The sequence below is a fragment of the Syngnathus floridae genome, chromosome 2 (assembly GCF_059516105.1).
Source record: "Syngnathus floridae isolate MCC-2025c chromosome 2, RoL_Sflo_1.0, whole genome shotgun sequence".
In the NCBI taxonomy this organism is placed as follows: Eukaryota; Metazoa; Chordata; class Actinopteri; order Syngnathiformes; family Syngnathidae; genus Syngnathus; species Syngnathus floridae.
In genome coordinates this window covers 16211825-16227735 of record NC_142414.1, presented here as the reverse complement: position 1 = coordinate 16227735, position 15911 = coordinate 16211825, and the positions used below count along the sequence as shown (strand labels likewise).

General features: G+C 41.4%; 2 protein-coding genes across 3 annotated transcripts; one reads left to right on the top strand and one right to left on the bottom strand.

The window, feature by feature from the left end:
• Window positions 1-116: 116 nt before the first annotated feature.
• On the top strand, window positions 117-2581 carry spryd4 (SPRY domain containing 4). 2 transcript variants are annotated; one of them, XM_088368364.1, is made up of 2 exons: window positions 117-296; window positions 938-2581. In XM_088368364.1, the coding sequence occupies exons 1-2, from the start codon at window positions 164-166 to the stop codon at window positions 1504-1506; spliced, it is 702 nt and encodes a 233-aa protein (XP_088224490.1). In that variant the 5' UTR covers window positions 117-163; the 3' UTR covers window positions 1507-2581. The 2 variants fall into 2 exon arrangements, with proteins under 2 accessions (XP_088224490.1, XP_088224492.1); XM_088368366.1 differs by having other exon boundaries at window positions 125-296; window positions 962-2581.
• On the bottom strand, window positions 2295-11649 carry gls2a (glutaminase 2a (liver, mitochondrial)). Its single transcript, XM_088368363.1, has 18 exons — window positions 11333-11649; window positions 11087-11168; window positions 9761-9882; window positions 8908-9037; window positions 8707-8786; window positions 8467-8630; window positions 7868-7926; window positions 4784-4816; window positions 4651-4709; window positions 4509-4575; window positions 4395-4445; window positions 4101-4277; window positions 3890-4021; window positions 3733-3825; window positions 3593-3654; window positions 3389-3465; window positions 3188-3251; window positions 2295-3086 (listed from the first exon to the last, which is right to left on the bottom strand). The coding sequence occupies exons 1-18, from the start codon at window positions 11533-11535 to the stop codon at window positions 2930-2932; spliced, it is 1812 nt and encodes a 603-aa protein (XP_088224489.1). The 5' UTR covers window positions 11536-11649; the 3' UTR covers window positions 2295-2929.
• Window positions 11650-15911: the final 4262 nt, after the last annotated feature.

The window sequence follows — 15911 nt, the reverse complement described above, 5'->3', positions numbered from 1 at the left end:
GAACTTCCGGGCTGCAAAATTGACGCCACAGATTTTGCAATGTCGCTGTCCATGGTGCTGTTTGATATTCTCCCCCGTGCCTGCAGAGGGCGATAACGTCAGTTAGTCTTGGTTTGGGTACGCGAGAAAAACGGAAGCGAAGGGAGCGCGTGAGCAAGTAAACATGGCGTTACCGGCCAGCGTTGCTCGATTGTGTTGTCTGGCCGGACGAACTGTCAACTTTTTCTCAGCGAGACAAAGACCAAAAATTGTTCTCTGGACGCCGAGAAGACTATTCATTACGTCGCCTGCGAACAGTAAGTGAACATTTCAAAATTGCACACATAAAAAAAGATACGTTAACTTGGAATTCGAAGCTGCTCGGAGGTCAGTAGGCGCTCATGTTTTTCTCGCTCGAACGCGACGGAAGTGGTAGGAGACTGCACAGCGCCTTGGATAACTTTGCAAAGTTTTAACTTTTAATCCCAACCTGATGAGTAAAACTTTTATTCTGATTCAAAACGATGCATTTAAAATATCTTTTCCTTTTGTTTATTGTTTAGTTCTGTAGATTAGAAAACAAATTTACGTGGATTGTGAATTCAGATGAGTATATTAGTCGTTCTAATACAAAAAAGAAAGGTTTACACTGGTCAACAGATTATTAGGATATTTTTTTTAATCAAAGATGCAAATAAACTTTTCTAGGTGATTTATAGCGTTGAGTCAGAATATGCCCTCGTTTTTTCTCATGTGCCTAAGGTTATCTTCACCTGTTTAATAGTTATAAATATGATAATAATGAAGACGATGATAATAGTAATGATAATAATTAATACGTTTTGATTCAGGGTTTGATTTATTAACATGCAGAACGAAAGAGAGAGAAAAACATGTTTTTAACAGACAAAAGAGTTAATGTAAAAAATGTTTGACAAATAATTTCTGTTGCCCAAAGCAAATAGTAAAAGCAAATTTGCAGATCTGCAGTTCCGCCTTGATGAGAAGACAGCTCACAGCAGTCTGGACCTCTTCAAGAAAGACACAGGCGTCATTTATCGCATGCTGGGTCTGGACCCCAGCCACACGCAAGACAACCCCGAGCGTTTTCGTGACTGGGCCGTGGTGTTTGGCGACGAGAAGATCACCGGCGGGCGCCACTACTGGGAGGTGACGGTCAAAAGGTCCCAGGAGTTTCGCGTGGGCGTGGCCGAAGCGCTGATGTCCCGCGACGACTGCGTGGGTACCAGCAGCTCCTCATGGGTGTTTGGCTATGCTCAGCGCAAGTGGTTTGCCATGACCAACAATAAGATCGTTCCCGTCACCTTGGTGGGCAAAGCGGACCGTGTGGGCATCTTGCTGGACTTTGAAGCGGGCACTCTGGGGCTGGTTGACATTGAGAAACGAAAGATCGTTCATTCCGTTAGGGGGCGCTTCAAGATTCCCCTCTGCCCTGCGTTTGGACTTTGGGACGGGGAGCTGCTCACGCACTCGGGTTTGACAGAGCCGGAGGGTCTCGAGGGATAGCGTAATTAGGCTTGCAAAGGACTGATTTGGGTGGTTTCAACGAAAAGTGTTCCATTGAAGCATTTTGCTGTGTGTTAAGCTGACATGCATGCTAACTTGATAGCTCACCTCGCTGACACGCGAAGACATTATAGTGCCTTAATCGTCCAATTTTGCTTCTCGGTTCACTTAGTCAGCGGATCAGAAGCTTGCTCATTCAATTTTTGAGTTATGTATCATTGACTAAGAAACTACTTGGAAGCACTGATGGGGCTAAGATTTTTTTTCTTGGGGGGCGAGGTTATCTCAGATGGTCCGCAATATTATTCAGAAAACACTGATTAAGATTCATTAGATGTTCCTTTTGTGGGATGGGTGGAAATGCAGAAAAGAATTACTGGAAGAATTGGGAAACACTCAAAAGTCAATTATCTACTCTGACACCTGGGGTGGTCCAAGTGTATTTTAAGAGGGGGGCAGTGCCCTCACGGCCCCCCTGTACGTCTGGCAATAAGTAAAAAAAAAAAAAAAAAAAAAAAATAGTAACTTGGGGCACTTGTAAGTCAAGAGCGCTGCGCTTGCATGAAATAGGATTGTTAGTCAGGATAACATCCAATAACATAAGTGTCCTTTCAAGACCCAATTTTGTTTATTCCTTACTTGTGTCCATAAATTAATTCTGTAATTATCTAATGCTGTCTCATATATTAGTGTTTACAAGTGAGGCTTGTCAAATCAATTTTGACGCAGCTTGTTAATGTTGATCAGGCCATGCGTTGATCAACTTTTCTGGTGCTACACACACACGGTTATGTTAATATTGTATATTGTTTATTAAAAGAGCATCACTTCAATTTTGTTTTCTTCACATCATTGTGACATTTTTATACAAGAGAACAACATGAAGGATTTTGTCTTCTGCCACACTTCAATGAAACTTAGCCTGAACGAAGCTACTAAAAATGTTTGAAGTAACAATGTGTGCGTAACAGAAGTTCAGAATATTATTCCTTATCCTGAGCTTCTTTACATGTAATAGCTCTTACAGAAAATCACAAATGTTGTCAAGTTGAGATTTACATTATCTATTCAGGGAGGACAAATAAAACTACCTGAATGGAATTGGCTTTTTATAGCTATTGAAACAAGCTCAACTCCTACAATTAGTATATACAGCACGTAAACTTATAAGTGTTATATCACAAATGAAATTAAATCTTCCTCCACAGTACCATAAAATATTGTGCAACGTTACTCTATATTACACTTTCCATGATCCACAACGCTTTCATGGATCTTTTGTGTGCCCAAGTGTACCTAATATTCTGACCGGAAAATGTACATAAATTGCCCAAATCACATCTAAAATCCAACATTCATCCCGTATCTGAGTCACCCTGCTGCATCCTTTCAAGTGCTTTCCTTTTGATCCTGGTCTGGTCCCTCAGTTGATGATGTTCAGTGTGTCCGTGGTGGTCTTCTGCTCCTCCTTGAAGCTGGCCGACTCCCCGCCGCTGTACGCAAGCTGGTACTGCTGCAGAATGGTGGCGATGACGTGATGATCAAACTGCCTGGCGTCATCCAGAGGTGTGTTCCCCCATCTGCCAATGAGCACCATGCCAGAAGACCAAAAATCTTTGGGTGATGGCTTTTATTGAATATCACACCAATTAATGCACAGTACATTGTAAATTGCATCTACCTGTCTTTGATGGAAGGATTCACTTTACATTCATCAGTGAGGAAGATCACAGCTTCTATGTGACCTAGAAGAAGAATGTTTGTGGAAGTGTCAGATAAGAGATTAGTTGAGGGGTGTACCCTGCGCAGACTAGTAAGCTGTTAGTTACCCTTGACCTGGGGGCAAGTAGTATAGAAAATGGATAGACTAAAAGTGAGTCACCTTCTGAGGCAGCAACGTGGAGAGCTGTCCGAGAGTCGTAGTCTCTCTGATCCATGTCCAAAGTAGAAAGAGCAAACCTGCAGGTCAAGAAGAGATGGGACACAAACACTGACTTTGTTTGCCAGGAAAAATTCAATAGAAAGCTTAATTTAGGTCAAGCTGAAATTGAAAAACAAAACACAAAATTAAGAACCCTTCTGGTACCTCCTTAGAGCAGAGACATCGCCGCTGTAGGCTGCAAACATCAAGTTTACAATGGACTGGTTCTTAAGGATGGAAAGGGAAATGAAGATGAAGACAATGTTTTGATTTTGCGACCAGACACAACCTGGCTGCGAACTCACCGGCTCGTCACCTAAGCCTTTTCTGGGGTCGTGCTTCTTGGTGAAGTGTCTCAGGTTGTCGTAATTGTGGAAGTTAAAATGAGACACCAGGTCCTTACGAAACAAATATTTGACTTAATCACTTTTTTTGAGGACCATCGATAAATCTGCAACGTACCTGGCAGAAATGAATGCCTCGCACGCTGTTCCCCAGACGATCCAACGAGGGAGACCAACACATCATACCCATAACATTGGGGACCACCAGGAGCACGGCACCCGAAACCCCAGATTTAGCAGGCAAGCCCACCTGCAGAGAACAAAACACAAGCCCCATCTATGGAAATGAAACAACTCTTGTGGGTGAGCCCTTTGAAAGAGTGTCTCACATGGAAGGCAAACTGTCCGGAGAAGTCGTACATCCCGCAGGAATGCATGAGACTCAGCGTGTTCCGAACCGCATCTGTACTCAGCACGCGCTCGCCAGTGATTGGACAAATGCCGCCGTTGGCCAGCGTGGCCGCCATGACGCTGCCCGACTCGCACGTCATCTCGATGGAGCACAGCTGGGATGCAAAGAACTCATACAGTATGTATCGGTCCATTGAGACTTAGCTCTTCAAAATCAATACATCTGATTTAATATGGCAACAGTCACTAAAATGAGTTGGAAATACGTTCACCTGAAAGTAGAAGTCGAGGGCATCAATCATGTCAGCGTTCTCTGGAAAGCACTGCAAGTATAAAAAAAATAGTAATTCATTCGGAAACAAAAGCAACAAACTTAGCAGACTTACCTTTTTTTCCTTGAGGTAATAACCAATTGCATAATTCCGATCGCCCGTCTCCCGTTCTGATTGGAACCTGTGAGCACATTACAACGGTAATAATAATAATAATAATAATAATAAAATGCTAGCAGGTAATCCTGATACTCACGTTGCATTGCTGAAGCCAACATACTCTGATCCCGCTGTACGCTTCAAAATGTCCATTACCTACAAACGATGTAAGCAGATGACATTGCGCGAAGTGGAAACACAGTGAATGAAACTAAAAACACTTTGCTCACATAGTCGAATCTCTCTGCTGTCTTGGAATCAGGCTGTAAAGAAACAAAAAAAAAAAGACAAACGTAAAAACTTTTTGTTCTAGTGGAGTGTTTCCCAACCTTTTTTCATTCACGGCACACCTTTTCATTGGAAAAAAACAGTGTGAGCGAGGGTTCTATAGTGTAGTAGTTAGTGCGCTGAACTCTCACCCCAGCGACCTAGGTTCAAATCCCAGTGAGAACTAAAACATTTTATCAAAGAAATATTTGCAACACAGTTGCTCGTGTGCTGCCCCATATAACCATTATAACTATTTGCTTGTGAGCTGATCCATAAAACCATACATATTCCAGACAACTTGAGCGAGGCTTCCATAGTGTAGTGGTTAGTGCTCTGGACTCTCACCCCACTGATCCGGATTCAAATTCCATTGGGACCTAAAATGTTTTATCATAGAACAGTTGCTTGTGTGCTGCCCCATATAACCGTTATAACTATTTTCTTGTGAGCTGATCCATAAAACCACATATATTCCAGGCAACTTAAGTGAGGCTTCCATAGTGTAGTGGTTAATGCTCTGGACTCTCACTCCAGTGACTCGGGTTCGAATCCCGTTGGAACCTAAAACATTTTATCATAGGGAAAAAGCTAAGTGAAAGTGAAAAGTGCCACACCCGCCCTCACCCCCACCTCCTAATTCACTGTTTGATCTGTGACGTCACTTGGACACTCCATTAGGTACACCGCCATTTTCAAGTGTACCAATAACAGGCCACTTTATTAGGGAAATATCATGGTCAAAGGTCACAGGTGTCAAGCTCTAGTCCTTGGGGCCGCATTAACGAAGGAATCTTGGAAAACATGTTGGAACGCGGCCCCGAGGACGAAAGCTTGACACCTGTGACCTTTGACCATGATATTTCCCGAATAAAGTGGCCTGTTATTAGGTACACTTGAAAATGGCGGTGTACCTAATGGAGTGTCCGTGTGATTCCCTCGTTAAGTGCACCTGCGTGAAAAGTTTTAGCTCCTGCAGAACGTGAAAGGAGCTAAAACTTTTCACGCAGGTGCACTTAACGAGGGAATCTTGGAAAACATGTTGGAACGCGGCCCCGAGGACGAAAGCTTGACATCTGTGACCTTTGACCATGATATTTCCCTAATAAAGTGGCCTGTTATTAGGTACACTTGAAAATGGCGGTGTACCTAATGGAGTGTCCGTGTGATTCCCTCGTTAAGTGCACCTGCGTGAAAAGTTTTAGCTCCTGCAGAACGTGAAAGGAGCTAAAACTTTTCACGCAGGTGCACTTAACGAGGGAATCTTGGAAAACATGTTGGAATGCGGCCCTGAGGACTAGAGCTTGACGCCTGTGACCTTGGACTATGGTATTTCCCAAATAAAGTGGCCTTTTATTAGGTACACTTGAAAATGGCAGTGTACCCAATGGAGTGTCCAAGTGACGTCACAGATCAAACAGTGAATTAGGAGGTGGGGGTGAGGGCGGGTGTGGCACTTTTCACTTTCACTTAAGCTTTTTCCCTCCGATAAAATATTTGAGGTCTCAATGGGATTTGAACCCCGGTTACTGGGGTGAGAGTCCAGAATACTAACCACTACACTATGGAGCCCTCGCTAAACTTGCATGGAATATATATGCTTTTATGGAGCAGCTCACCAGCAAGTAGTTATTATGGTAACATGGGGCAGCACACAAGCAACAGTTTTGCAAATTTTTCTATGATAAAATAACTTTAATCTCACTGGGATTTGAACACAGGTCACCGGGGTGAGAGTACAGAGGACTAACCACTACACTATGGAAACCTCGCTTACATTGTACGGAATATATATGGTTATATGGGGCAGCACACGAGCAACTGTGCTGCAATTATTTCTATGATAAAATAATTAAGGTCTCACTGGGATTTGAACCCAGGTCACTGGGGTGAGAGTCCAGAGCTCAAACCATTAAACTATGGAAGCCTCGCTTACATTGCATGGAATATATATGGTTTTATGGACCCTAGTGGCTGACCAGGCCTTGCACGAACTCACCTGTGGTTTGGCGATCCTGTTTACAATGCGCTCTGTATTTAATGTTGGACAATTTCCCACAGCACAACTGAACATCTGTGCCGCGGCACACTGGTTGGGAAACACTGTTCTAATGAAACAAAGATGTATAGCAGTCCTATAGATGGCAGTGTTTGCGTACTTTGACTGGTGACATGACGTCATAATTTTCACGTCATATGTATTAACTGCTGCCTGGTACACCTCAGTTAAATATTCAGTACATAGTGCATAAGTTAAACACATTTTTTCTACCTTATATGACAGCTTATACAACCACTTAAATTTACATAACTGACAAGGGCGCGACTGCTGTGGCTGCTCCGATTGGTCTGCAGCACCACGCCCCCCCCCCCCCCCCCCCCCCCCCCCCACACACACACACACACACACAGACCTCACAACTGACCCAATGTTTTTCTGTGCCCACAGGTAAGTTTGTCGTCCATCAAGTTAAACGGTGATGGTCAAAGTCCAGCATCTGCAACAACTGACTGGCCAGAAGCTATTGTTGGGTGTTTGCTGACTCTTTGCCAAGACAAATACAAATAAGATGGCTTTGCAGACAGTTTTTGGTTAAGAAATCTATCTGCTATGAACAACTAGGTCATCGGTCATTTAACTTATGCTATTCCTCACCAAAAACACCACCAGTGTCGTTTCTCTCCCTTCACTCATTTTAAAGCATTCCTGCTCATTCCTCCTTTCTAAGCAACAGCCCCGCCCAATCCAAAGAAATGACTGGGACCTCACTGTATGACGTCATAATGTGAGGAGCTACTGCTTTACTGCAGACTAAATACACGCCCAACCAGGCGTCTTACTTCCAGGTTAGAAAAATAGTCACCAAAATTACTCATGTTTCATAAGAAATCAGATCGCCATTGCACCAAAGGTAATTATATAATCATATCAATGCCTGTAATTGAAAGTGTTAAATAGCACGGTAGAAGTCAAGGCCAGGGTGCATTTTCTATGAAAAAAAAAAAAAAAAAACTTAACCTACTGGTGACAGGCATGCAATGTTTACCTTTATTAAAGAACTGATAACGATAGCTCCAGCATTCACCATTGGATTGTGTGGTCTATCTGCACAACAAATGGCAGCATGTTATCAGTTCGTCCTCAAAGATTTACTTCGTAAACACTTATCACAAGATGTGTTGTAATGGGTCAGGATCTAGCAAAACAAAAGTTGTATAACCTGGTTTAATGTTTTTTTTTTGGGGGGGGGGGGTTGTACTGTTTGGTAGTACATTTTAGAGCATGTTTACATTGTCATAAATTGTCAGGGAATACAGACTAATGTTGCATAGTTTTTCCTCTGTAATATTTTAGATCATCAAACAAATATCAAAATCAGACAAAGATAATGTGAACAAATAAACAAATAAAAGGCAGTTTCTAGATGATGATTTATAACAAAAAAGCAAAATACTTGTACATTTGTCTGATGATCTTTGATATTAAATCTTGAAAATTATGCACAAAAAGTAAGAATTTGACGAGATGGCAAAAACTCTCCACAGTGGAAACCAGCGCCAGATGGTGCACTAAACTGAATATGGTTGCATATACGGCTTGAGTTTTTCAAGTAAAATAGAATAATGAACATAAAATCTGGTTTACCCTCCTTATTCAGCGACAGTTTGTTGAACCCGAATCCACTGGGCTCTTTGCCCACAAACCGGTGGACGTGTTCACTGCCCAATTCGTGTACAGCAATGGCATACTCCAGTGGCTTGACACACGACTGTAGACAGAAGGGAACCTTGGTGTCACCCACTGAGTGCCTGTACACGGAAGAATTAAGCATGTGCTGAATAATTTTCAAATAAATTTATGTATTTGATGAAAGAAGATGGTTACCTTTGTCCATCGATGGTACACAGAGATGCTCCCCAAAGGTCAGGGCTGAATTTTGCAAGTTGAGGAATGTAATTAGCGACCTGTGTGAAGACATGAGTAATGACGTGCATCCTTCCTGTTAGCTAGCATGTTAGCTACATTAGATACACATGTACAATTTTCTTAATGATAGCTGTACTAAAAATTTCATCTATTACTTACTTGTCCTCCATCTTGACGCTGTGCACTGTCATACATTGCATTGATCTTCTGAGTGAACACTTGAAAATCTGGGATGATGAACATTTTTCGGAAAGCCTTAGTCAGCAGCATAATGTTGTTACCCACACACCTGCAGGAGGATTAGAGAGTTGAAGTTAAAAAAACATCACAGAAAAAAAGAATTGCGCCAATCATATTTAATATTTTTTTTCCAATCAGAGATGCATCTAAAATTTCCCAGTGCTGATTCCAAATCTGCCCTGATTTTTTTTAAATTGGGTTGTCATAATATCATTACTAATAACAAAACAATAATAGAATATGCCAATATTTTATATTATGTGTTAATATAATATGTTTATGTTTAATATTTATGAATTATGGGTTAGGTTCACCATCAAGTTGATTTTACAACACATGGTAAAATATAAGACATTTAAAAAAAGAACACAGAATAAAGCACACATAAAACCAGTTTGTCTTCCATCGTCTCTCTCTCTCTCTCTCTCTCTCTCTCTCTCTCTCTCTCTCTCTCTCTCTCTCTCCATTTGTTGGGAAGCAATCTGTTAGCACCTGGAAGTGTTGAGCGTGGTTACGTAATGGATCTCAGCCTTTCTGTGAGGCCGTTGAGCATATGAAAAGTTTCTGGTGACAGCTGTCACCTCGAAACGCCTGTCTCTGTCAGTCTCTGCACCTCTAATAGCACAAGCACCAAAGCGTTTCCTAAATATCACCTTCAAAACCTAGAAAGCCCAGCAACTTTACTCATCCTTTCATATTCTCGGAATGACCGAGGTTCAAAGTGAGAGAAGCACGTGAGCGCATTGCAGTAGAGCCAAGACACTTTAAATACCTTCTAAAAAGCGTTTTGTCCATCATGGCTGGCTCCAGGGTGTCAAGTGTGAACTGGCGAATCTGACGCATGCAGTCACGTAGTCGAGGGTCAGAGGTCCACAGACCTGTTTTTCGCAAAGCCTATACAGACCAAAAAAGAAGAGTTGTCTTGTTATGTGTTATAGTATATACATTCAGAAATATCATCATTTATTTATTTATTTATTTATTTATTTATTTATTTATTTATTTATTTATTTATTTATTTATTTATTTAGTTAGTTAGTTAGTTAGTTAGTTAGTTAGTTAGTTAGTTAGTTAGTTAGTTAGTTAGTTAGTTAGTTAGTTAGTTAGTTATAGTGTGCCGTGAGATTCGCTCAGCTGGCATAGCATGAGTGGAGGGGTCAAGGGGCATTAGTCGTCATGGATGGAAAAAAAGACATTTCAGGAGGTGGGGGAATGAGATGGAAGGCCAAAATTTCAAAAGAATGACTTTGTAGAACATTGCATTTTTTTTAATTAGCCAGTTTTGCGTTTGTAAATACTAAAATAACAATTCAATGACATGTGACATGATTTTAAAAAATGGCAAAATATAAATATTTTTTCCATGGTTTAAGATTACATGAAGTCACACAATTTATTTATTCACATTATCATCTCAGCTGTTCCTCTATTGTGTAAACTCTTGCAGCAACAGATTTTATACAAAAGGAAAAGAACAAATGTGCGTCTTTGCAACCACTGATGCCAATTGTTTGCTGTCTGTGCGCAATCTCACCTAGTTGAACTAACTATTTCGACCCGCACCACTTCTACAAACACATCCAGTCATCCGAAGAGCGTGAGCAAACCAACTGTGTACATAAGGGTCTCTTCTCCAAGGTATCCAGAATGTTCCATTAAGGAAGAAAGTCGACACAAAGTTCACCAGATCTGATTTTACATAATGTGATCAATAAATGAAAGGAATACACAAAAACATCACATTGTCCAACTGGACACTTTGGAAAAATACTTTTAAAATTTCTTTCAGTATAATGAGAAATTAGCTCAATCCATTTGGTAGTGGTGTCCTTTACCTGCGTGTCATCGCCACTATATCTATCACATGAAAAAAAAAAAAAAAACTTTGACACCCCATGACTTTTGGCTGAACTGCAGATGTATTTTTATACTGGGCTCTTGAATGTCTCCTGAAGTTAGTTGGCACACATGTCAGAGGTGTGTTTAGGAAACACAAGTGGCAGCAGGGGAACATGTGCTTGTGTACATTCACAGAATGTCCGTGACGGAAAAGTCAAACCAATGTGACACAGGCGATGTGAGGTTGCTGTTTACTCACTGATATGAACTGCGACAGGGGGATCATCTCCCTACCGTCGGTGATGGTGTAGAAAAGAAGGTCCTCCATACTGGACATCAACCTATTAACACAAAACAAATTATACAGTGACATATGCAGTACACCCTGAACAGTATGAGCATGAAAAGCATGGCCTATTGTAGTATATATATATATATATATATAATTACTTTCACCAAAAAGTCTTCATTTATAACAACATAAGTGTGGCCTGTGATGACCTACTTGGTATGTCCCGGGCCCACATCAGGACCAGTCTGCTGATGAAGGGCTCTGTGGGTGTGCGGTGATGCCGTGACCCGACAGGGCAGAAAAACAGCTTGCTGCGTCTTGGACAAAACACTGCTGTCAGCTCCAACTCTGGTGGTGAGTCCGGCATTTTTAAATAGTTGGAAGTTGGCTGTCCTCAGAGCTTTCAGACAATGCATTGTGATAAGTAGGCCTTAATTCTTGATAATTGAAAGGAGTTGATTTCCCTCCCCCCTCCCATCAAGTGCTTGATCCAGACTACTGTACCCAGCGCTCTGGCTTGTTCTAAGCAGCTGCTATTTCAACTGCATGCTGCTGTAAGGGGGCAGGGCCACGCAGCGTGATGGTTGAGATGCCAGGGTAAATAATCAACAGCAGCTGCAGAGACTCAAGTGGATATACTTTGTGCTACCGTGCATTATCCGGATTGGTCAAATATTATAGCAGCAGTTTTATCTACTGCAAAATACACACGAGGTTTGACGACAGACTAAAATGGGAAGTATTTTGAGTCATGATTACGCAATCTCAATTTTAGATGTGGGTTGCAAATATTTGCACGTTTGCATTCTATTTTGGTTTTGTAATCAGTGGATCCATGTCTACACATCATTGTTAAATGAAAATCAGCACACTAAGGTTATTATAGATTACAAAAACTAATGAAATAAAATTGAAAAAAATCACAAAATAAGATAAAAAACAAAACGACATGAAACTACATTGTAAGTCAATAAAAGTGACTAAAACTAGCTATAACTATTGCAAAAAAGGGCTTCTTTCTCAAATTTGTCAATTAATTTAATACACGAGCATTCAAGTTTTATTATAAACGTATTTATTTTCATATTGCTGTACATCCATAGCTACTGATTAAGGAAGGTCAACTGAATTGTAGCTAATACTTCAATTTATTACACAACACTGAGACCATTTTTTTGCTTGTTGTGCTCAACATACTATACTCCATATATGAAAAAACAAATAAAACTCATAAAAACATGCAAACTTTCTCTAAAACTTAATAAAAACTAACTGAATTAAATACAAACAATCACAAAAATTGAGAACTACCAATCATGAAAACTCCAGCACTTCCCACCATTTAAAATGCCATAGATTAACCCCGAAAATGAAGTTCTTGAGTTCTTGTAGGCTTTTCCTGACTTTCTTCTTCTTCTTCCTAACTCTGACAGTGTTAATCACATATATGCCTTTGCAAAGGCACATTTTAACACACAGCTTTTGTAATGGGCATCATCATCATTATCATCATCATCATCATCATCATCATCATCATAAGTGGAGTGAGCAAGTAGTTTACTGCAGCGTTTGAGTGATGCTGCTCGGATCCTGTAGTGACACCTCATGGTGAGATCACTTTACTGAACATTAATAAGTTCCTCCTCTAGGCAGCGCCCTCACTCCAGAAGCGCTCTCTGGGCTGGCTTCCTGAGAGGACACTTCACATTCATGTGTCTGAGACGCTTCCTCTAGTGCAGGGGTCACCAACCGTTTGGAAAGCGAACGCTACTTCTTGGATGTGAAGGGCTACCAATTTGATCCACACTTTTGAAATAACAGATGTGCGCAAATGACCTGATGATATTATTAATAATTAATGTTATCTGTTTATGTGAAGACACTGATCATAACGATTTTACACGAACAGATGAAAATTAATATGCATCACGTAATTTCTGTAAATCTGCAAGAAATTAAATTTTCAAATGATCACTTTTACAACATTCCTAGAAAATTACAATGTCCTGATGACCTATTTTTAGAATAGGCCAATGGGCTATGTAAGATTTAGGCCACAAGTAGCTTGATCATAAGTGAAGTCATTTCATAGGATGACAAATTATAGCCACTAACCTGCACTTTGGAACAGAAAAAATTGTCAATGAAAATGATTATAATCATCATCAGCGTATCGTCATCACTTTTGAAACATGTTGACAGTGACCAATGTCATTTGGGAGCTGAGTTACACTCATCTATCCCCAAATATTCAGGCCCTAATTAGGCATCCGGAGGTCTATCGAGCACTTTTGGACCTGCGACTTGTCCAAAGGGGTGAGCGGCTCCCGTAGCCTCTGGGTCCTATGTCAGCCGGTTGTACCCTCTCTGTTTTCAGCCCAAAATGTTTTCCATTCCTGGGCCAATGAATACTACCTTTGTCCCTTCATCCTGCATCTTGTGTGAGAAAGCCCCCCTCGCTACACTCACCGAGACTGCACAAACTTAACCTCTTCCCCCTACACCTCACACAGGAAAAGGAGCATACCGGACCCGAGGCTTTGATTCAGGCTCAGGAAAGTGAAGACTGGCTGAGGAGTTGCTTTAGTGGCCTCAGCCCAACGTTGGGCATTAGCTAAGGATTAAAGTCTGTTAGCACAATACCGTGTACATTATACCATATTTACTCATTAACAAACAGATAACATTTTGTATTATAGTTTACATACTGTATCTCTTTGTTGTTTGAAGCACAAGCTATCTTCTTACCTACCTTCTGAACTATCTTACCTGCTGGCCACTCAGTTACCTTAACGCAGCAGTCACATAATGCCGTGGTACTCAAGGCTGAAGTCCATGTGTTAATGTGAGTGTAACTGTCCGTCTGCCTGTGATTGACTGACACTTCGTTCAGACTGTAGTCCATGCATACATCAACCTGGCCTTTGAAAAACGTATGCTCCATTAGAATACATATGTGCAATGAATACAGAATTTCAGAGAGCATCAGAGAATCCTTCAATAATTCACATTTCCACATTTAACAACAACATATTCAATTGATCATTCTTTACAGGCATTAATTAACGAGCAAGTGAGCGAGTTAGCTAGCTAACTAACTAATTAACAAACAAACTAACTAACTGACTAACTTTGCTTCAGAGACATATTGTGCTGAAGCTGGTTTCACATCAGAGTCAAAAATCAATTAAAAAAAATGTCTATGTATTTTTATTTTTGCAGTTTCTGTTTGAAATCCATTTCCCCTCCAAAAAGCTTAAATTGACATAAGAGTCTATTGGTCACATTTATCATGATACACCCCTACGGCCATGTGTATAGTGCATGAGCCAATAGCTCCGATGCGCAGCACCTCATTGCTCTGTGGCCGTTATCCCGAAACCTAGACACCCTGTAGACCCCTGGAGCCTGTGCGCAGCAGTACAGTCGTGAAAGATCACCACCCACCCACCATCACATCCCCGTCACCCCACCCTCAGGCCGCCGCCATCTCTTCCCCTACCTCCTAAGGAGGCCCCCCTCCCTTCTTCTAAATCCATTCCGCTTGCACACCCTTCCTCACCCATCCACCCACCAACCCCCATCCTCACCATGCAGCTATCCCACCGCCTTGCCATCTCGCAGCATTCCGCGGGCCGCCGTGCACACAGAGGCCTATTGTGCATGCTGGGGGATGGCAGAAGGCAGTGTACAGTCAGAGCAGCACAGAGAAAGGATGTGGAGAAATGAAATTAAAAAATTAACTTTTAATAGTACATTATTATAATGCTCCCTCTTTAGGTTGCATATGATTCGCATTTAGCATTATGGCTGTTGTTGCATTAGGGTTGCATTCTGAAATAGATTCTCTCCGTTCTTTGGGATATTACATTTGTGCTATGAGTTTACTGCTTGGTCGATACGGAGATTTGAACTGATGTTTTTTTTTTTTTTTACATGACACAGTTTATGATTGCCAATTCAGCTGAGAAACTCCTGAAATGTTACCCAAGCGCACCTCATTATCATTTTTGAATTAATTAAACCACATAGCTAAAGCACATTAGTTGTTGTGGATTTGTAAGCTGTGAACCAGGCTACGGTGTCCCATAAAACTGTTTAACCGGAGCGAGGATATCCAGTCCAAATCTTTCTTTGCTTCATGTGGAATGACGGCGCATGCCAGAAGGTCACAACCCTGGAATTACGCGGCCTCTCTGCCTGACAAAGACCCGCTTTCAAGCTTGCTCACCTGGCCCGAGCTAACACGGCGCTTTGCGATAACGATCACGCGGACGTTTCATCACCTTGCAGCTTCGCAAAATACAATAGTGACAGAAATGTAAGAGGCAAGATGCTAAATCATGCGCCAGCTGATTCAAATTCAAATCTGATTCAAATCTTCGAAAAAAATGAAGCAAAATGTTTCCGCAAGATGTGGTCAAACCTCATCAATGAGTTCCTCACAGAATGTTTTACTGTTCATCACAACTTCCTGTTAATTGCCTCCGTCCAAACATAACGATGTTACAGAAAGTTGGACTGGACCGTGAACAACACAATGACCAGTTGAACACATTGTCTAAAAGTTGAATCCGTAATCCACAGACGTAACAATCAACCCTGCCGACCCATGGCTTGGTTCAAGCCAGAAATTCAATTTTATTCGATGTACTCAATATTTCATAGGTACTAACAAATTTGAGAATACCCGTCCTTCAAGTTTGTTGTACTGGAGTTGATATCGCAAAAGGTCTGCACTCCGCCGTCCACATCGGCTGCAAGTGAAGGTGCATCTCTTGGCCAGGCCAAA

Coding starts and splice junctions, on each gene's coding strand:
- spryd4 (XM_088368364.1), top strand. CDS start 164: ATGGCGTTACCGGCCAGCGTTGCTCGATTGTGTTGTCTGGCCGGACGA. Junction 297..937: donor CATTACGTCGCCTGCGAACA/GTAAGTGAACAT, acceptor TGTTGCCCAAAG/CAAATAGTAAAAGCAAATTT.
- gls2a (XM_088368363.1), bottom strand. CDS start 11,535: ATGCATTGTCTGAAAGCTCTGAGGACAGCCAACTTCCAACTATTTAAA. Junction 7,927..8,466: donor ACTGTCGCTGAATAAGGAGG/GTAAACCAGATT, acceptor TTTGTTGTGCAG/ATAGACCACACAATCCAATG. Junction 4,576..4,650: donor GTTGGCTTCAGCAATGCAAC/GTGAGTATCAGG, acceptor ATGTGCTCACAG/GTTCCAATCAGAACGGGAGA.